A 22,859-nucleotide genomic window follows, 5' to 3' on the forward strand; every position below is an offset into this window, starting at 1 on the left:
TATATAATATAAAGACTTTTGGGACCCCTGTTTAATTATGCTATATATATATATATATATATATATATATATATATATATATATATATATATATATATATATATATATAGCTATAGTATTATACTATGTTATAATATATCAGTAATAGTAGTTTTTGTTGGTGGTGTAGTAGTAGTACTTGGAGTAAATTGTTTTTTCATTAAAAAAAAAAAAAAAAAATTGATTATAATCTTGTCGAAGTAATAAGGGTACTTTAACTTGTCTGGTATTTTCCCACAATTCCTGCGAACCGGAAGCAGTAGGAGGCAATAAGACGGAACAACAAATAGCACCTTGTGCTTATGTGTAGTACACTAGATAGGGTGTAGAAGCCACGCTGTCGTAGTGGATGTAGTGGATGTAGTGTCCCTCTGTAGGGAACAAGTGCTTACTGAGGAGGATTAAAGCCCACGCAGCAGTTAGTAAACATACAGGACACACACACTGTAGCTTTACAGTAACTCTGACGCTTTATTAAACACTTCCGATGGTGTTTCGGGATGAATCGGCCATGCAGAGAGGTTGTTCAGCTCCAGCTCGCCTCGGCAGTCCTGCCCTGTGTTTCTCACTGCCACACGGCTCAGGACTGCTGGACTCCGCCATCGACCTCTTCATCATCCGGAAGGATTTCCCCGCTGCACTCGCTGCATGTGAGGGCGGACTGGAGAGTTTAGCTAATGCTGATGAGCAGGAACAACACAGGTGGGTGAACTGCAAGCAGTACATATGTCTGTCTGTCTGTCTATCTATCTATCTATCTATCTGTCTACCTATCTATCTGTCTATCTACCTGTCTATCTATCTATCTGTCTATCTATGTATCTATGTTGAATTGTCGGTTCTGATTGGTCAGATGTTGTTTATATGTTTACCATTGACAAGGTTTATATCCATGCACTCCATCTAATAACCTGCTGGGGCGGCAATAGAAATTATAACAGAAATTCTAATGGTTTCCACTACAAATACCATTACAAACCATCATCTAAGGTGGCTTAGTGGTTAGCACGTTCGCCTCACACCTCCAGGGTTGGGGGTTCGATTCCCATGTGTGCGGAGTTTGTCAAAGACATGCATGGTAGGCTGATTGGCATGTCCGTAGTGTATGAACGGGTGTGTGAATGTGTATGTGATTGTGCCCTGTCCAGGGTGTACCCTGCCTTGTGCCTGATGCTCCCTGGGATAGGCTCCAGGTGACCCATGACCCTGAAAAGGATAAGCTGGATGGATGGATGGACGGACCATCAGCTAACCATTAAAACCGTTATTGGTCCTTAATGGCAACAAATTAGGCTATCAGTATCCCACAGGAGATCATTACAGTTTCCATTACAATTAAAACCATTACAAATTCTATGAGGGTTTCTGTTGTTTTTGGTTTGTTTTTCCCCAGCAAGGTACGTACTACGGTATCGTTCCTGTATGGCAGTTGCTCCGCGTAACCACAAAGTTATTTCAAATTCTTTTCTGTTATGCAACAAATGAAAACGTCAACATTATGATGAACCCTAGAGATGTTTATTTAGACGTATATTTGGAATGAGTCTCCAGTGTTTACCCCAGCGTTTATAACACGCTGGGGTAAATCTGTTATTTTAGGTTTTCCACCACAGGAAAGTCTTCAGCAGAGGAAACTTTGTGCTTCGAGTTTAAAACAGGTTTTTTTGTATTAATTCATGGTGAAGGAACTAACCTGTTTCGTGGACGTTCCATATTACATGTACACTATATCTGATCAAAAGTATGTGGACACCTGACCTTCACATCCATATGTGCTTGGTGAACATCCCATTCCAGATTTATTCCCCTCTTTCACTGTTATAATGCGCTCCGCTCTTCTGGGAAGGCTTTCCACTAGATTTTGGAGCGTGACTGTGGGGATTTGTGATCATTCAGCTACAAGAGTATTAGTGAGATCAGGTACTGAGGAGGTCTGGGGTGCAGTCGGTCTTCATTCCAGTTCATCCCAAAGGGGTTCAGTGGGGTTGAGGTCAGGGTTCTGCACAGGACACTGGAGTTCTTCCAGTCCAACCTTCACACACCATGTCTTCATGGAGCTCGCTTTGTGTACAGGGACGTTGTGATGCTGGAACACGTTTGAGTCTCTTAGTTCCAGTGAAGGGAAATTGTAACATTACAGCATACAAAGACTTTCTATACAATTGTGTGCTTCCAATTTTGTGACAACAGTTTGGGGAAGAACCACAGATGGGTGTGATGGTCAGGTGTCCACATACTTTATGCCGTATAGTGTAAAAATGAATCAATATAAGTTCAACCTGGTGTTAATTCATTTTAATAAATAGCATATTGCTGTGGTATAAGAGGAATAAAACACTTCAGGACATGCTGTTATGAGAAAAGAATGAACCTTGGGTAGGTAACAGTAACTATGCTTGTGTCTATATCTGATCATTTTTCTTATTTTATTATCATCTTACTTATCTGGTGCTTGATTCATGTTACACCCTTTATCATAAATCAAATCCCAATTCATAACTACTCGGTATTCTATATATTAAGGCATAGTAGAGTTAATTGAATAGTCTGCTTTAGTCAATTAGACCATAATTAGTGGACAAGATGGTGTTTAAATGCAGCATTACCAGAGAGATATTGCCACAATTACTATCACGATTCATTAAGCAAAAATTGTAATCATGTTCCTAGTAGACAATCGAAAATGATTAAAAATTTAGTTTGAATGCTTATTTATGCCCACAATTGACACCGATCATCCTGTTCCAAAGTTTACACCGCCACAACTGTATAATAGCCCCTGATTTCTTTAGTAGAAATGTTTTTTGGAATTTCTAATTCGATGTGTGTTTTCATAGTTCCAGGCACGGAGAGTTGAAAGCGGCGCTGTGCATAGTTGGAATTCAAGCTCTGGCCGAGTTAAACCGGTGGCATGACGTGCTGACTTGGGTTTTGCAGCATTATGGCGAAACAGAGCAAATTCCTGCAAAGATCATGCAGATGTGGTAAAGATGTCTACCTGACGCATTACACATGAGGGATTTACATGCATCCGAGGTCAAAAAATACTTTAATGTGCTCCTAATTTAACTAACAGCATTAACAATTTTTCCCCAGTGTCAAATGATTCGTTCTAAATGATTCATTATAAACTCCTCCTTTCAGAGAGCGTACTCTGCTGTGATTGGTCAGATGTCCCAGTCTGTTGTGATTAAAGGGGTCATACGATGCTTTTTAATGTTTTCCTTTTCTTGTAGTGTGTAATCTATCTGTTTGTGTATGTGTAAGATCTGCAAAGTTACAAAGCTCATAGTCTCCCACAAAGGGATTTATTCTGTCTAATAGAGAACACTGCTCCGGACCCGCCTAAAACGCCTCGAGCGAAGTCCTGATATTTCTTCCGCAAACGTCTACGTGACAGTTTGAAATATCAGCATAACGTCGCCATAATTGTAAAGATTTTCATTCATTAAATATTTTTAAAACTGTATTTTATGTTGGCACTTCAGGACATAAAGTTGTAGCAGTGAAGACAAATTTAAACCGCTATAACATCGTATCTGAAAGGTAAGAGAGCTACGAAATAAAAACTTACCACTGTGAAACGTTCTGCTCAGGTCGTGCTTGGAAAGTTGGTTCTGATCGATCTGCTCGAGCATCCGCATTATCAGAATCTGACTCGGGCTCGAACTGATACGGTAAAACCCACGACATTATTAACCGTGTTTATAATTGCTTTAGAAGCCTTGGAAGGTGAAGCTCGTGATTATGGAAAGTTACATTTCCGAGACACACTTGAGGTTTTTGGCCAATCACAGTGCAGTGAGTCAGCTGGCCAATCAGAACACTCTGGGCTTTTTGGAAGGAGGGGCTTTGGAGGAACCAGAACTCGGACAGAGTAGGGGAATTGCGGTACTGTAATAATGTACAGTATGTGAAAAATAATGTTTGTTTTTTTTTTTTAACATTAATGCATATTAACCTATTCTATTACACCCAATAAACAAAATAATGCATTTTTTAAAATCATCATATGACCCCTTTAATATAGCTCTGCCACACAGCAGCGGCCAACATGTTCAACAGCTGTTCCGTCTACATTCACAGCATTCTTCTCTACACCAAGGTGGCAGAGCAGGCAGCGGTGCAGGAGGCGGTGCGAACTTGGCTGCGCTGCTCCTCTAACACGAGCCTGTCGGGTTACAGCAGCGTGGCCGAGCTCTACATCCTGCATGTTCTTCTGCCGCTGGGCCAAACCGCACAGGCCAAGGAGCTGCTGAAGGATGATGTGGGACAGGTCGCCTTTACTGAGGATCAGAGACAGACCGCGCTTACTATACTCGAGAATCATGACGCTAAAAAGATGAACCATTCATATCCAAGGCCTGAACCCGTCCCTGTGGAGGCAGAAAAAAAAGTTAAACCTCAAGGTACTGTTTGTTTTGTAGTATTAAATAACAGCGAGGGTGATTCCACGCTACGGCTTAACGTCATTCTCGTCTCATTGATCTTACGTTTATAAATACGTGAGTGAAATACAAATGTAACATGGGTAAAGTGTCCTTTACAGTAACCTATGTGCATATTTGAGATAAATCACTTCTCCAAAACACATAGAACAGCATTTCCATGACTCCTCCATATATAGGTTATGAAAAATGTCCTGCAATATTTCCTCAGCCGTGTTACCTGAACAAATTCACCCGTATGAAATATTTGGGATATTCCACATGTTAAAGTCACCCGTGAAGTGCCTCTAAACATGCGGCGCTATGCGCTATTCGATGTGTTGATGTAATTTCCACTGAAACAGGAAGTCGGGGCAGGACATATCGAGTATCTCCTCCCCTTTTTAAACAGCCAATAGCGTTTAGCTTACCTCACAGATCGGGCTAAGCCGTACTTGACAGTTAGTACCATGGATTTTTAGAACGTCGTGGGCGGGACACTTCAGATTCTAGAGAGCGTTCGATTGGATAGAAAATCTGATGAGAAGCTGAAGTGCAGAATGATGTCATCCAAACTGCTGATCCGTACCGGTGGTAGAGAGAGACTGTAAATTTTGAACGCATTGCTCATTTTGTCCTTGTTTTGGACCGCACGAGCTTTTAGATCACTTTAAAGCATTTGAATTTCCTGAAGATCATGAGAAGATCTCTCCATTTCTTTTCAGTTTTTTTTTTTTTAATGATTTTGTACCCGTGCCTGATGAGGGCAGGTTGAATGTACAGACCTGTTAACCAGTTTCAGTTTTAAGGAAGACGTCCTCATGCCATCAGCATGGTTGCTAGTTAACCACAGTTTGTGTATTTGGTATTTCAGTGCTTAAAAAAAAGCCTCTTATCTATATTATATTATATTTTATCTATATTATATTACCTCCCAACAGAGTTTTTAGACTGATGGTATTCTTAGTCCGCGAACCAGTATCGGGATGTATTTATTGATCGAGACTTCAGAGCTGTTCCTGGGCATTTGCCAAATGCTGTAAATGTAAACGTAAATCTAACAGCAAAATGCAGCCAGTGTCAGAGAAGACACCTTGTAGAAAACGTCATTCTTACCCGAGATGGGTCAACACACTCGTGATTTGTTAGATTCAATGTTGAAAAATGGAAGAAAGGGAAAAAAAAAAATGTCTAAATGGTGCAACCGCTGTGGAATTACCTTTTAATAGAGTAAAAATGTTTTGTCCATGAAGCTTATTAACTCTAATCCTGACTTATTACTTATTTACATCCTAATTCATAATATTCAGTAGCTAATGGAAAGATGCACTATACGGCCAAAAGTTTGTGGACACCTGACCATCACACCCATATGTGCTTTATGAACATCTCATTCCAGATTATTTTAATGGCATTACCCCATGTTGTTTCAGGGTCGATGGTCCGGAAGTTGAATGCTGTTATGAGGTTGTTGTACAGAGGACTGTCTCTGGCAGGTGTCACTGCCTGGCCACGCTTTATTCACAGAACCGCTGTTCTTTTATTCCTGCTGTACCTGCTGCTCATACGTATGGACCCAGGTGAGGAGACCATCCTAAAAGACTAATCTAAATTGTGGCTGTAGATAACGTGCACGTCAATCTCGGCTTGCTCCGGCGTAAGGCACGAGGAACAGCAGCCGATAAATATTTGAAAAAACGATCATTTATCATCATCGTGTCTTAGTTGAGCATGCCAGAATGAACTGATGAAGATTAGTCCAGACGTTTACATGGTGACGCTGAGGATTCTATAAATCATCCATTTCCATCAAAATCTTTTCAGTGGTCAAAGCCTGGCTTTGATGCAAGTCAAGACCGTAAGCTCAAATACGACATATTTATTTAGAAGAAATAAATGCTACTGCGTGGGAGAAAGAAAGAGAGAGAACGAGAGGACTTTCAGGGGAATAGACCAGACATAAAAACTCCTTTTAAATGAGGAAAAATGACAATGCTTTATAGTATTTAAAAAATCGATCCTGTTTGCTCCTAATTTATTTACTTATTTCTTTTTAACTGAACGAGACTTGTAATCAAACTTGGCAGCATAATCGCGATGTAAATTTGCAGTAAATCATGCCAGATATACGATCTGAAGCTGAACCATCAAGGTTGAACAGTCTCAGGAGCTCTCGTAGGATGCGAATGGTTTATTTATATGTTCCTATAAATGATTTACAAATACATTCGTTGATAAATCAGGTCCAATAAGTATAAAGTATTTGTCGTGTGATAATATTTCCAAAGGTAGAACTCATTTCAGGATTGTTTTATATTATTATTATTATTATTACTGTGTTTTGATGTTCATATTTAGCTGATATCCTGTTTTACCACCTTAAAAAATGAAACTCCCTGCGTACATAGTATATTCTTTGAAGCATACCTTGGTGTCTTGGGTTTAAAAAGCATACACCCTTTAATCCACAGCTTTGCCTTCAGCTTATCCGTGGATCCTTCGGCTGTACGGACTCTGGCAGCAGATGTGGAACGCCATGTTTGGACCGTACTACAGGGCTTCTTCTTGAGAAATCCATCTGTGCACAATAAGCTGTAGGGAAAAAAAAAAACAACAACTAACGATGATGAAAACACTGCAAGCAGTTGGTCATGATTAACACAACGCTGATGTGTGTGCTTGGGACTGCTTGCACAGAAAGGCTCATGAGAAGTCATCACTTTTCACTGGTTTAATGAGAGCTGTTCTTACCCGTGTTTGTAACGCATGCACTCTCAGGAAAATAAGGCTAAACTGTACCTTTCATTGTCCCTGGCGTGGTACACTCAAAGCGCTTCTAGTGTGTCCTTTACCTGCAAAGCATGTAGTGCATCGTTCGAAAAGCTAATTTAAGGTACAACAGTTAATTGGACTTGAGGTCCAATTAATTGCCTTAACTTATGATTTATCATTATAAATCATAAGGTATGCTACGTACATTTTACCTCGTAGAAATTAAACCGAACTGGAAACTAAAGGTACAAGGAAAGTGCCCCAGTGACAAGGAAAAGCACAATTTAATATCCCTTTCCCTGAGCGTGTACACTAAGTGAAGTGCTTGCGATTTTACCATATTTGAGATTCAGGGTGTTGAACATCTCTTGTTACTTAATAACAATGAAGTGATCTAGAGCTTACAGATCCTGTATGTCAGCAGAAGTTAAACTTTGATGTAGGTGGTGGGGAAGCCATAGGGTGCTACCAATGTGGGAACGGTACAGTACAAATTCAGACAACATCCGTGGGACCTCTCACTGCTGTATGCCGAGGCCGTGTTTGGAATTACAGTGGATGTAAATAGTCTATACAGCAGATTTTTGTGATGTAAAGATAAATAAAACCAAGGGTGTGTCCCAAAAAGCTCCGTAGGTTGTGAATCAGTATATCATGTACACAAGTTGGGGCACTGGTAGGGACCCTGGCTCATTACACATTGGGACACTGGACTCGATTTCCAGCGACATGACTAGATACGTTGTTAATCGTCATCAAAAATGAAAGATGTTTAACAAAAATAATGTTAAATATGTCACACAAATTTGTTAGCTTAAGCACGTGTTTGTGTCATGGTACGTGAAGCAGGATCGTAGGCTAGCTAGTGGATTTAAAAAAAATCATTAGACTCAAACAAACATCAGAACGTCAAATATAGTTAAAAATCGCTAACGTAATTAACCATTTGAGACCTACAATTACAAGCTACTTACATTGGTAGACAGAAGTTGCCAAATTTTCTTTCAAGCTGAAAGGCTGCGGAAAATATTCCATCATTTCCAGTAAGGGAACATGGTGAACATTGATGCTTCCTGGTTTTTGCAGTGTGTTGTGGGATTTTTTTTAACAGAACAAACATTCCAGTGCACTAGAAGGATTTTGCGATTGAGACAGCCCTTAAAATGGCCGACTCCCCGATCAGTGCCCTGACTACTGGACTAGGGAGCTGATTGAGACGCACCGCAAGATAAACCATGTCAGATCTTTTTCCACCTTTTAATATGATATAGCACACAACCAAATTCAAATTAAAAAAAAAAAAAAACCTAATGTTTTAGGGGAGGACTAAAGAAAGAAAAAAATTATAATAACCTGGTTACATAAGAATGCACACCCTTTTCATAATGGGGCGTATGACTGTGTTCAGAATGAACCAATCACATTCAAACTCATGTTGAAAAGTAATCATCATACAGTTCTCATCAACGCAGTGATTCTGATTAACCCCAAATAAAGGTCAGCTGTTTCTGTACGATTTCTTGAGTTCATCTTCTGCTTTCATCTGACTGCTAAAGCCAAAGAGCTTTGATAGGGTTTTGATCAGGAGAAGGGTACGAAAGAATTTCCAAAACATTAGATGTACCATGGAACACCGTGAAGGCCATCGTCAACAAGAGGAGAAAATGGAGCACCACAGTGACCTCACCAAGAACAGGATGTCCTGCCAAAATTTATAAAAGGACAAGAAGAAAACTTATCAGAGAGGCTGCCAAGACACCAACAGCAATCTCTTGTATTCTACATATGTCTGGGCTATAAGGTAGGTTGACTGCACCGAAGCCCTTTCTTATAAAAAAAAAACAACAACAGCAAAAAATTCATCCAAGCCTGACTAAATCAACCAAACCATGTGGTTAATGTGTTACGGTCTATGAGGGAAATTACTCATTTTTACTTTGTAATAAGTTTGTTCTTGTTCTGTTTCACTCTCACGTGAGGATAACGCCTAAGAAGGCCATGTCATGTCACTGAGATCAGTACAGAATGTTTATCTGCTTACAGACACACAAACATGTTCTTCTGTTCAAGGTTCGTCTAAACATCTTCCAAGATCCTAAAACAAAGCCTGTTTGAACTGCCTCGAACCGCTTCTTATCGGTACACAGAATTATGTCATGCTCTGCGTTTCATATCTATAGTAGTGGTTTAGTACAAGCGCTTCAGAGCACTCTCATTATACTATCCTGCTTTATTCTCTCCTGTATTAACCATCTTTCTGTAATAAACCTTTTTTTACCTTCAGAGGACGAGTCGCGAGCGTTGTCTAATTTCCACGACAGGTTTGATGAGACCATGGTAGAACTTTTTGGGCATAATTCTAAAAGATATGTTGGGTGCTAAAACAAGACAGCGTATTACCTAAAGAACACCATACTCGTCACTGTGAAGCATGGTGGTGGTAGCATCGCGCTATGGGGCTGCTTCTCTTCAGCTGGGACTGAAGCAGAGAATCATGAATAGCTCCAAATACCAATCTATTTTGGCACAAGACCTGCAGGTCTCTTGTTAGACACTTGAAGATGAAAATCTTCCAGCACGGGAACGACCCAAAGCACAAATCCAGTTCAAGAAAGGAACGGCTGGACGATTTGGAACGGTCCAGTCAGAGTCCAGCTTTAAATCCCATTGAAAACCTGCGGAATGGTTTGAAGGGCCATTTTAAAGGGGTGTGTAGACTTTTCATATCCTCGGTATGTTTGTATGTATTACACAAAGAGGCACCATGGTTTGGTTTTGACACTAGCAACGCACGTGAGGACGGCAAAGCATGGATACAAAATAATAACCCACTATATTCTCAGAAATGTCTATATAGTGTGTGGAACTCGTCATGTGGTTATAGAGACACTGCTCCGTAGCTGTGTTTACATGGACAACAATAATCCACTCTTAATCCGATTAAGACCATACTCTAATTAAGAAACTAGCATGTAAACAGCAATTTTTACTTACCTTAATTTAATCAAGGTCATAATCGAAGTACGCTCTAATCTAATTAAGACAGGTGGAGTACTCCTGTTTTAGTCGCATTATGGACGTGTAGTCGTGACATGTAAACACCTTAATCACATTATGAACGTCGTGTGGGAGTTTTCACCGCATTTTGCGACAGGACACGATCACACACGGCAGTTTTACGTTTTACGGCGAACAAGAGAGTTCGGCTGCGTCCCAAATCGCATACTTTCCTAATATAGGTCTGTAGTGGGGACAAATACATGTATCTCGGCTACTATACAGACGGTAACTATGCGATTTGGGACACACCCACCGCTTCAAGCAGTTGTTTATACGGCTTCAAGCAGTCGTCTATTAGCACGTAAAGCATGACAAATAATTAACCGCACTTAAAGCGTTCGTAAAAAAATTTAATAAAAACACCCAAAACTGTATACGGTACCAAAACGAAGACCAACTGTATGTCGATACGTGAAATTCTGGAGGGACGTCGGACGGCGTGGCGCGGTGACGTAATGACGCGGGCTGTTAATCTAATTACGTTCTATAACATGTAAAACAGGAACATGACAGGAGTGTTCTAAAAGCGACTCACTCATGTAAACACCTTAATCACATTATTATCTTACTCAGATTAAGGTCAATAATTAGATTACTTCTGTCCATGTAAACGTAGTCAATAATCCACTCTTAACCAGATTAAGACCATACTTTGATTAAGAAACTACCATGTAAACAGCAATTTTTACTTACCTTAATCTAATTAAGGTCATACTCGAATTAAGCTCTAATCGAATTAATACAGGTGGAGTACTCCTGTTTTAGTCGCATTATGGACGTGTATTACAGACATGTACACAGCTTAATCACATTATTATCTTACCCAGATTAAGGTCAATAATTAGATTACTGCTGTCCATGTAAACGTAGTCACTAGACTTGCAGGAGGACACCAGGTTTTAGAGACATTTCGGACAGGTTGTTGCTCCGCCTAGAGCAGAAACGTATGAGTGAATGAAATGAAAGTGAAAGTGAATCAGTTTCGTTTCTGCTGAAGATTCACTCGGAGTCAAATTCAGTGTATCACCAGTTTGTCTGAAGAGCATTAAAGCTTCACTGCAGGTCAGTGTTTCATTTCACACCTTTTTGTTTAATAAGGTTATAAACAGACTAATTTGTTCGTTGTCATCCTGAAGGTGTTTATGCTAAAGCTACAGCCTATTGCTAAATGTTTTAGAGAGTCGACAAAGTCAGACACAACTAGATTCAGACACATCACAGAGAAACTGTGCATTCAGAAAGTTCTCTGCTTTTTAATCATTCTAATAGCTACTTCGAGCCCTGAAATAAATAAATAATGCTGAATGATAATGCTTTAATTCATTGTGATTTGTGATTTGTTTTGTTTTGTTTTGTTTTTTTCCTATTTCAGTGATTAATAAATATCAATAAAATCAATTAAAACCACAAATGATAGCACATTTTGTATATTTTAAAGGAGTCATATCATGGGTTTTTAAACATGTTATGACTCCTTTAACTATCTGTAACAATACAGTTGCTAGGTTCATCAAATAAACTCCTCTCAACACTGCCTCTGTCGTCCAGTTGCAACTTCCTACTTAATGTTTGGTTTTGTTTTTAGATGGGAATGGCTTGGTCTACAAGATTTCGTTTGTGCAACATGAATAGAGACTTCAGTGAGTTCTCTCTCTCTCTCTCTCTCTCTCTCTCTCTCACACACACACACACACACACACACACACATATATATAGTGGATATAAAAAGTCACCCCTGTTAAATCTGCAGGTTTGTGCGATGTAAAAAACGAAACCAAGATAAACCGAATCAGATCTTTTTCACAGAAAGTTCTAGCGGTAAAAACAAATAGAATCGTTTTAGTGTGAAAAAAAGAAGAAAAAACTACTTAAAACACTCCATTTTTCCTTGCAAAAATGCTCCAGATCTATCAAATTGCGAGGGGATCTTGCCTGTGCACAGCCCTCTTCAAGTCATTCCAAAGGTTTTCAGTCGGATTTAGATTTGGACTCTGATTGGACCATTCCAAAAATGTGTCTTCTTCCTCTGAAGCCATTCCTTTGTTGACTTGGATTTGTCCTTTGGGTTGTTATCGTGCTGGAAAGTCATTTTTCTTCATCCTCGGCTGTCTAACAGAGGCCTGCAGGTTTTGTGCCAAAATAGATGGATTTTTGGAGCTATCTATGGTTCCTTTACAAGAGCTCCAGTCCCAGCTGAAGAAAAGCAGCCTCATAGCATGATATAGCTTCATAGTGAGCATGGTGTTCTTTAGTTAATAAGCCGTCTTGTTTTTGCGCCAAACATTTCTTTTAGAATTATGCCCAAAATGTTCTACCTGGGTCTTGTCAGACCATAACACCACATGATTGACTTCACAGACATGTGAAGAATACAAAAAGATTGCTGTCTCATGGGAATTGTAGATTCTTTTGTACCGCTTAAATTTTGACAGTGAAATCCTGGACATGCTTTGTAAGCTCTTTGTGGACCATGGCTTCGGCAGTTGGATGAAACCAAGGAAATGTATTTTTTTTAAAAAATTAAAAAAATTTAACAATTAATAAAAATGATCCTACAGAAATGGCTGACCTTTATTTGATTTTTTTTTTACATTTTTCTTTTTATTCCTAAAACGTTTCTTTTTTTTCTTTTTTTTAAAAAGAAAAGGAATTTGTTTTTTTAAAGCAATTTGTCTTTTATTTGAATTTTGTTGGTTTGCTATTTCACATTAAAGGTGGAAAAAAAATCCAACATGCTTTATGTACCTTGGTTTAATTTTTTACATTGCAAAAAGCTTCCATTTTAACAGGGGTGTGTAGAGTTTTTTTTAATTATATCCACTTTATGTTGCCTCCGAATTGCACTTTATAGTGGAGGAAGAATTTGTTTAATATTCTGCATTTATATATACACCAGTGAATCTCTTAATAACGAGGACAGAGTAAACATGCATGAATTGTGTTTAAATGTACATGCCATGCAATCTCTCGTACTTGCAGGTGTGAGAGGGCTTTCGAACTGCAGTCTCTCCTGCTGTATAAATGCTTTACTGCAGTCTTTTGCAGCCACTACAGAATTACAGGAGGTGCTCAGCAGGTAAGACATGATGTCACCTGAGTTTTAATACTCAGGTATTAAAATTACTACTATTACATAATTATTAAAATTATTAAAATTTAAAACAGGTATTAAAATTATTACTATTACATTAGTAATAATTAGTCATTATTACTAATGTAAAAAGAATGAATACTATAATCAAACGAATTTCTTTAGAAATGTAAATAATGACACATTTAATAATAATAATAATGATAAATATTGACAAATGCTGTAAATGAACATAATTATATGCACTAAATATAAATGCAAATGCTAATTCTACCTTGCAAGACACAAATAAAAATATTATAAATAAAGATATTCAAATTCCAGGTACATTTACAGTTGAGGCCAAGAATTTACATATATCTAAGCTAAAGATATTCAATCGCAGTTTCTCACAGCGCAAAACAATTCATGAGTGAACTCCGAGTGCACCTGTGGCTGTAAAAGAGCCTACCTTTAGAGACAGTGCCTTTTTGTTTTTAACCACTCCTACATATTGTGTTTGGGACCAGTGTCTTGCTGAAAGGTGAAGTTTTTCCCAAGCTTAAAAAGTAGAGCAAGTTCTCTTGGAATATCCCCCTGTATTTTGCTCCATCCATTCTCCTTTCAATTTTGCAAAGAGGCCCAAGTTTTAAGGATAAAAAAAAGCATCATCAGAGCATGATGCTACCACCACCATATTTTATTATACAGGTTAACTGGTGTTAATTGAGGTACTCCGGTTTCCTCCCCCAGTCCAAAGACATGCATGGTAGGCTGATTGGCGTGTCTAAAGTGTCCGTAGTGTATGAATGTGTGTGTGATTGTGCCCTGCGATGGATTGGCACCCTGTCCAGGGTGTACCCCGCCTTGTGCCCCATGCTCCCTGGGATAGGCTCCAGGTTCCCCGTGACCCTGAAAAGGAGTAAGCGGTAGAAGATGGATGGATGGATAATGCTTTGAAACTTACATTATCTCGAAACAGTATTTGAAACTTACAGTATCTCGATCTTGGTCTCATAACACCAAATAACCACTTCCTCACTGGGTCTCATACTTTCATAAGGTTCTTCTTAAGCAATGGTTTCTTTCTAGCCATCCTCCCATATAACCATCCTCAGTTATTCACAGCTCTTGAAATGGTTGTCTGGTGAACTTTCTCTCCACTCTCAGCTACTGTACGCTGTAACTCCTTCAGAGTAACTGTTGGCCTCACTGTGGCGTCCCTCACCAGTCTCTGTCTTGTGTTTGGGCTGGACCTCCCTGTCTAGGTAGTGCTCAGGTGGTGTGATGCAGCTTCCACATCCTCACTTCTGATTGTATCTAACCTCAAATATAATTTTACACCCAATTCCTAAGTTATGAAATTAAATTACCTTATCTTCAACTTCCTTAGAATGCTCCTTAGTCTTCATTTTCACTCCTTTCCTTCAGACTGACCTTCTCATTAAGGACTGTTCAACTGAGGTGGTTTTTGTTCAGAAAATGGGATCCATTTTTAATATTCCACAGGTGAACACCAACTTTATGTTAATCGTGTGCTTATTAAGACCATATCTTTCATCTGGAGCTTCTGGAATCTTGGGGTTGAAATACTTGCTGCCCAGTAATTCATTTGGACTGAAAATCCACAGTAAGAGAATGTGAATTAGCGATAAAAACTGACAAGAGGAATATACTGTATGTATTTTTTCATTTGTTATTCCGACAAATCTGATCAATTCCAGGGGGGTTGCGTACTTTTGCAAGCCATTCGTCTGTAAACATTTGGCCTCAACTGTATTTGTAAGATAGAAGTACAAATGTTTTTAGATAGGCTGATGTTTTTGCATTTAGATGGCAGCCGTCTAAGGAATCCGATGTCTACAATGTTCCCCTGGAGCTCAAAAGAGCATTAGAAGCCATGAAGGATCATAGGCAGGCCAGTCCTCATCAGCGTTTTCTGGAGTGTCTTCACCATAACCACATTTGCTGTATGCAATCTGTCATATTTCCACAAATAATAAAGGTCGACAGTCAGAATCATTACCATCGTAGCTGAATAATAATTGTTTAAAAACATGTCCTGGACATTTAGACTTGTAATCTTGATTAATAGTTTCTGAATAAAGTGTTTTGCTTTAGGGTTAACACAACATGACGCTGATGAAGTCTTCCACGCCATCCTAAACCTCATTCAGAAGCAGATGTCTGACCAGCAAATTGTGGGTTCAGAATTGAATTCTTCATGCTGTGCTTTAAAAAAGGACTATTAGAAAATAGATAAGGCATAAACACATATGAGTGTGTTTATGGCACGAATCCAAAATGTCCTACCTATTATGACATACTGTAATTCAGACCATAATTCATCTAGAAGTGTTATTATGGGTGGATTTGAAAGATCTTAATGATGTCATGGGCATGATTGTGTTCTAGGAACTCCCACAGAGCAGAGGCTTGCGTATGATGGAGAGACTGGATTGTATTTTTTTGTCGCATTTTGTTGCAGGCTGCAGAGATCACAAATCTTTACAAGATCGAGGTGGAAGGACGGTCTCGGTGTTTAGAATGTGAGAACGTACACCGTGTCCCCACCTTCTTCCTCCGCTTGCCACTACATCTGCATGACGGCGAGAACACCTTGGTGAGGAAAGCTTGATTCTTAAAAAAAAGAAAAGAATTTTTTTTGCTTTGCAAAGGAAAACTCGACTCTCAAACAAACAGAAAGCAATTTTTATCACAAATGCGTCGGCCAGATTTTCTCACAAATGCAGCTAAGAAACTTCTTCTTCCAACTTCCAAACCAACTAACTACATACTATTCTATCTCGCCCACAATGAAGACTACATTACCCACAATGCCGTTCAACTACTTGCTGATAGTGGCGGCGTTGGAATTTAACTCTTACATCAAGCAACTCTACCTAAAGGGAGCGATGCTTTAGTACTTTAGTCTATCCTGTTCTCTCACCTCTGTACACATTGTTCAAACAGATAAAGCTCTGAAGCTTTAGTTTTCGTGCTAATAGTGCCATCAACGGCATCGTGCTTATTGTTTCGTGAATCCCATCCATTTTCTAGACCGCTTATCAGGGTTGCGGGAGAGCCCGGAGCCTATCCCGGGGAACTTGGGGCACAAGGATGGGGTGCCAACCCATTGCAGGGTTGGCACACACTACAGACGATTTGGAAATGCCAATCAACCTACAACTTGTCTTTGGACTGGGGGAGGAAACTGGGGTACCCAGAGGAAACTCTCAAAGCATGGGGAAACTCCACACACACAAACACACAGGGTGGAGGCAGGATTCGAACCTCAGAGGTGTGAGGCAAACATGCTAGCCACTAAGCCACTGTGCCCCACTTATAATTTTATAGATAGTGAAATAGCCAAGCATAGTTGAGTCTGTGCTGTACTCCAGCGTAACTGTGTCATTGCGTTCAGGAACTTTGTGTCAAACGTTTTCTGTCTCCGCTACACTGGATTTCTCATTAATATGATATTGAACATTGCTTGAAAATGCGAGTGAGAGAAAAGATTTTTTTTTTTTCTGAGCACAAACTTGTGTTTGGAATCACTACATTTTTTCCTATTATTAAACACCATTGTAACCTCCCTAGCCAGCCCCAGACACCCGCCATCTTCTCACAGGAATAATGAAAATATAGCACCAAGCAACAAATTAGCACCAGAATCGCTAAACGCACCACAAATATGTCAACGTTTTAAACACGTTTTCAGGGTAGAGTTTTCCTTTAAATACAAAAAAAAATGTTCAGATTTGTGCATCTGACTTCCCCACATTTGGAAGCAAAAGCTTCTGTACTCTATACTGTATCCATGTTACTTTACTTGTACAGCTGACTCATTAGCATACAAACTCCTCAGCGCTCATTAAGTTAATGCTATTTTCTTTCCCAGGAGGACTGTTTAAAAATGTTTTTTGAGTCGCAGAAGTTGGAAGGCAGTGAAGCTTTTTACTGTGTCAAATGTGAAAGGAAGACGCCAACTGACCAGGTCTTACAATTTGATGATGATGATGATGATTCTTGTTGTTGTTGTTGTTGTTGTTGTTGTGATTTTTATTGTTTGTTTCATAGGGGCAGAAGCTTGTTTCACTGCCATCTATCCTATGCATTCACCTAAAGAGGTTCAGAAGCAACAGAGACTTTACCAAAAAGCTGAACACCAAAGTCAGTTTCCCTGAAACTATTAATATGGCTGAAATGTTACCTGAGGAACGTTCCAAAGCGGTAAAGTTTGCAAAGTCGTTTATCTCGTGGATTAAAGGTTGAAAATACCTTCAGCTCTGTATTACAATCGTATAAATGTTGCCTGTCTTTTCATAGTCGGAGAGCAGGTACAGACTATATGCAGTCATAGTTCATTCTGGGACGGCCATGACGGGGCACTACACGGCATACATCTATTCCAAGGAAAGCAAGTGGTGTTATGTTGATGACAGCGACGTGACACAAGTGAGACAAGTTCAATTTGAATTAACCTGGTAGCAATGTATTTAAATACTGCTATTTACACTCACTGACTACTTTATTAGGAATTGCTCATTCATGCAGTTATCAAATCAGCCAAGCATGTGGCAGCCAATCAGTGCGTGGAATCATGCCGATACAGGTCAAGAGCGTCAGTTACACGTTCACATCAAACATCAAAAAGAGGAGAAAATAAGTGATCTGAGTGACTCTGATCGTGGCATGGTTGCTGGTACCAGTGTGAGTATTTCAGAAACGGCTGATCTCCTGGGAATTTCTCACACAGCAATCTCTAGAGTTTTGTTTACAGCGATCGTACGTGTAACTAGGCAACAACGTTCTCTTCCGTTACATGACGAGTTGGTATGTCCTAGTACTTGTATACTCATTGGCTCTACACTCAAAAATTTGTACATTTTCATCACAAAAAGAGTACGTACTATTAGTGAATAGTATAAGTAAGCGAACTGGGATGCAGCACAAGAGAACAAAACTGGCCATGTTATCAGATGGCATACTCTCTCTCCCCTATCAAGCATAGCGACACTAGCCATCTCATTTGCATCTGTGAGCTCATGTGTGCGGAACAGCACTTTCCTCTGAGTGGGTTACACCCCCACATGACGCTGCATGAGCAGCAGTATTATATGATAGCCTTCGCCGTCCCTGGTTGGTCGCTGTCATGTGATAGGGAAGAGTTGCCTAATGGATGGGATGAAATTAGGGAGAAAATCCACAAAATACATCAAATTAAATACTTTTTTTTACACTCATTACAACCGTGGTGAGCAGAAAAGCATCTCAGAACCTGCTGCATGAATGAGCCGGGGTACAGGTGTTCTTATTAAAGTTGTCAGTGAGTGTATAGCACTGAAGCTTTAACATCTGGAACATAATTTGTTTATGCTGTTTGTAGGTCTGCTGGGAGACGGTTCAAGAAACGTATGGAGGGCAAGGACGGTTCAGGTATGCTGGAAATTTCTGTTAACAGTACCTCTATAATGGGCACGATTATGTCATTCACATTCACAGTGTTTACAGATTTATCCTTTTTTAGTAGTAATTTTTTTTAAATAATTTTTTTGTGATGTTTCAGCGGTACTGCTTATATGCTGCTGTACAGGACACTGAGCTCAGAGGCAGCCCAGGAATCCCTACGAAGAAGTTAAAGCGTCTTTAAATCAAACTACATGAAATTAAGTAAAGGGCTACACTATAGACGAATTAGATTGTACTAGCGATATTGTGCATGGGATATGATATAGAAATAATGTTTATAGCGTGTAAGACATTTGGTGTCGGTAGCATTAATCATCGTAGGAAATCATTTTTTCTTGGGAGTATTTATGTATCAGTCTCACATTAATGATTCTTTGATATCTATCAAAAGGGCACACAAAGTAAAATGTATATGATATATATTTAATAAAATTTTCTGTAAAAAAAAAAATATATATATATATATTATAATAATTAAATAAATAAAACCTGACTTCTTCAGTCCACTATATTGGCTTCTTCTGTCCACAAGGTGTCAGTGAACTTTCAGTCCAGAGTGATGTGTGTCGTAATGCATGCTGCAGTGAGACCCCATACAACCTGAGAGCACAGGACAGATAGAATTAAGCAAGGAAGCAGCTAGAGAAGAAAAAAAAACAAAACACTATAACCCCAATTCCTCAGTTTAAACATTTGATATGTTTTCTATGTTCTATCGTGCATTACATATGGGTTCATGAGATTTACAAATCTTTGCATTCTGTTTTTATTTACATTTTACACACTGTCCCAGCTTTTTTGGAATTGAAGTTGTACAAGCATTTCCTAACATGGATATAAACCAATTTAGACTAAACGTGTACGTAAATGAATAAATGTTCTACATTAAACTGAGGAGGAATGATAGAAATACATGGGTTAACAGGATTCATTCATACATCTCCGGTAAGCGTTTAACGTTTGGTCAGGGTCACGGTGGAGCCGGAGCCATTCCCGGGAACACTGGTAATAAGATGGGAATACAGTACTCTGGATGGGACATGAGTCCATCGCAGGGCAACCAATGAAAGATGAAGGCACAAAACTCAGTTTAGTAATACTAATGTTGTTATACGGTTCAACATTTCATTCAATTAAAAAAAAAAAAAAAAGAAGTAGTATTATTTCCTGTTTTATTTAAAGTATGCCGGAGTTCAAAAGGTTTCATCTTATGTAAGCACACTTGCATGTTCCCCATCAAACGAAGGTGTGGTAATGATTCAAGATCTATTTCCGTCAGAGCTGGACCTTTCAGAATACTTTCTTCTGTTCTTGTTTTTTTTTTTTTCTTTCTCACCCTTATGCAGTGCTGCTTAACTGTTCGCTTGGCTGTGTGCACTTCACCTCACAAGACATTCAGCTAAATGTCAACATGTTGAACACTGCGAGCCTCTTCTTGTCTGAAGTGCATACATTTCCTTTTGATCTATAGATAGGCCATCTGTCTGCCGGTCGTTATGAAAACAAAATAACTGAGACTAAAGCCACGATTACTACTGCAGCCATTTAGCTCGGAGAGCATCCGTGCCAAAACGTTTACTCTGTAGTCAGTTAGTACTTGTGGAAATTTGTCATATAGTTATTATATAATTGGTGTGTGTGGACACCTGATCATCACAGCCATATGTGCTTGTTGAACATCCCATTACAGATTTATTCCCTCTTTCCTGTTATAATGCGCTCCACTCTTCTGGGAAGGCTTTCCACGAGATTTTGGAGTGTGACTGTGGGGATTTGTGATCATTCAGCTACAAGAGCATTAGTGAGATCAGGTACTGATGTTGGGTGAGGTTCATCCCAAAGGTGTTCAGTGGGCTTGAGGTCAGAGGTCTGTGCAATACACTCGAGTTCTTCCACTCTGACATGAACATGTCTTCATGGAGCTCGCTTTATGCACAGAGGCATTATGGAACTTGTTCTTGCTGCCAGTATTGCTGCTGCTACATTACACAATAGCTTACAGTCCATGTTCGGTGTATCTATTGTCCTGCGTATTTATTGGGTTGCACTTGTCTCGCATACTGTTCCGTGTTATATGGGTGTGATGGTCAGGTGTCCACATACTTTTGGCCATATAGTGTGTATTAGAACATATCGGCCCATATTGAACTAATCATTATTATTATTATTGCATTAATGCTCTTTTAAATGGCTGCAGTCTAAAACTTTCTGGTTGTCTTTGCTCAAAACTAAAAGCACTCTGTGATATATATATTATATATAGTGATATAAATAACAGTGAGATGAAAGAAATCCACAATATTGACGTACTAAGTGCTTGCATTCATCCTGTTTTGTAATGCTTGTATGGTAACTTGTATGTACATTACTAAAAATATATCTTGCATCCTCATTGTGGCCTGTCTTGATTTTGTTCTCATGAGCTACATGACGTTTCTTTGCTAAATGCCCCCATTTTAGCACACATATGTGTCAGGCTTGGCTTAATAGCTGCTGAGCTAAGCTTTCCCCACCTCTGCAGTTATGTAATGCTTGTGAACAGGAAACAGTTCTCTTTCTGCATGCATGCATCTGGGTCATGATTAAAACTGTCACCTAGCAAAGCTTAAGGCTACTCCCGTGAGAAATGTCATGACTGTGTACTTACACGTGATGTGATGTACTGTAATACTATGTTAGCTACTCCCCAAAGGAAGCGGATAGTGTTTCTCGCTTCGTCGTTTTGACAAGGTACTCTCAAAAGCGTTTGATAATGAGTTCTTCTTTAACGAGAGTCCAACAAGGACAACGGTACCTGTGTCCTAGTATCTCTGCTGTACATGTCACAGCCTCACAGCACTGCTAACAGTGATCTGAATTAAAACATACACACACTCTCCTTTGCTCTTGGCCTATTCTGGTCCCCAGGAATTTGGAGCTCTCTCTCTCTCTCTCTCTCTCTCTCTCTGTCTCTCTCTCTCTCTCACTTTTGAGCCAAGAGCAGCATATTTACCATGTTTTCTAGGAACAGGAATTGTGCACATCCAGCAGCTGTGGCTGAGAATTCTATTCCCATTTCGTCCTTCTGCAGCAGTTCTGCGTGTATATCATTAGAAGGGGTGTTTTTTTTTTCCTGGTCTGTCCACTCACAAGGCTAAAGGAAAAGCTTTGTGATCAAACTAATCTATGAAGGGTTACCCTTCATAAGGTACGTCTTCATAAGGCAGATACGACGGGTGCAGTTTATACCTGCCGCTGCAGAGCTGACACTTCTGTACAGACATGTCTCCTCTGCACTGAGGTCTGCACGACCACGGCTCCGGTTGCACATTTCTTTGTTGTTGTTGTTTTTTTTTCGAAACACTTTTCCAAACCGTTCACACCGACTCGACTGTGATCACCTGCAGTGTAAAGCACTGACAACGGCGCGAGAGTGTTTTGTATCTTAAAGTGTTGGGTGATTGACGGGGGGGTCAAACAACTGTATGCGCTTCAGGTGAAAGTTTAACTAGGCTGCTAAATGCACTTTTTAATGGTGTCACTAGACTGGAACTTGAGGAATGATAACCTATTGTGCAGAGAAAGAAAGAGAGGGTGACAGGGGAAAAAAAGAGCGTGAGAGAGTGAACAAGCGAACAAAAGAGCCCAGGAGGAAGATAAAAAAAAAAGATATATATATCCCTTAAAGACCTTCACAGTTAGGTACAACTGTGAGCATGGCGCACCTTCTCCTGAACTCATTTGACGTGCACCCATTCCAACACAATACGCCGATTTTTCATTTCTCTTGTGTGTATAGTCTACTCGAGAATTAAGAGAGGATGCGCAAAAGAATAGACCAAAAATAGACATTAAACACAATGACAATAGAATTTTGATCACGAACACTAAGGCGTAAATGGGCATCGCATACAAGGAAAAGACGTCAACAAAACACTGGATCACTGCTGCATTGGGAAGTTTGCTAGAATCATGAATTCTGCTAATTACTAGGATATATTAATCATAACCCAAGTTATTCTGACTGATCACCTTTAACC

General features: G+C 39.5%; 2 protein-coding genes and 1 long non-coding RNA gene across 5 annotated transcripts; 2 read left to right on the forward strand and 1 right to left on the reverse strand.

Moving 5' to 3' along the window:
• The first annotated feature begins 297 nt into the window (after positions 1-297).
• On the forward strand, positions 298-8,521 carry pex26 (peroxisomal biogenesis factor 26). Its single transcript, XM_053650459.1, has 5 exons — positions 298-741; positions 2,877-3,023; positions 4,126-4,448; positions 5,900-6,046; positions 6,938-8,521. The coding sequence occupies exons 1-5, from the start codon at positions 527-529 to the stop codon at positions 7,033-7,035; spliced, it is 930 nt and encodes a 309-aa protein (XP_053506434.1). The 5' UTR covers positions 298-526; the 3' UTR covers positions 7,036-8,521.
• LOC128623412 (uncharacterized) lies at positions 4,290-10,664 on the reverse strand. 3 transcript variants are annotated; one of them, XR_008388576.1, is made up of 4 exons: positions 9,517-9,630; positions 8,863-8,940; positions 6,894-7,058; positions 4,290-4,415 (listed from the first exon to the last, which is right to left on the reverse strand). It is a non-coding gene; the product is annotated as an uncharacterized LOC128623412 (long non-coding RNA). The 3 variants fall into 3 exon arrangements; XR_008388575.1 differs by lacking the exons at positions 8,863-8,940; positions 9,517-9,630 and adding an exon at positions 10,233-10,664; XR_008388574.1 differs by lacking the exon at positions 9,517-9,630 and having other exon boundaries at positions 8,863-9,234.
• A 465-nt stretch (positions 10,665-11,129) lies between these two features.
• On the forward strand, positions 11,130-21,474 carry usp18 (ubiquitin specific peptidase 18). The gene is made up of 11 exons (XM_053650458.1): positions 11,130-11,360; positions 11,884-11,938; positions 13,278-13,374; positions 15,202-15,338; positions 15,490-15,569; positions 15,857-15,991; positions 17,270-17,365; positions 17,449-17,601; positions 17,698-17,826; positions 18,758-18,807; positions 18,938-21,474. The coding sequence occupies exons 2-11, from the start codon at positions 11,884-11,886 to the stop codon at positions 19,008-19,010; spliced, it is 1,005 nt and encodes a 334-aa protein (XP_053506433.1). The 5' UTR covers positions 11,130-11,360; the 3' UTR covers positions 19,011-21,474.
• The last annotated feature ends 1,385 nt before the right edge of the window (positions 21,475-22,859 follow it).

The sequence above is a fragment of the Ictalurus furcatus genome, chromosome 19 (assembly GCF_023375685.1).
Source record: "Ictalurus furcatus strain D&B chromosome 19, Billie_1.0, whole genome shotgun sequence".
NCBI lineage: Eukaryota > Metazoa > Chordata > Actinopteri > Siluriformes > Ictaluridae > Ictalurus > Ictalurus furcatus.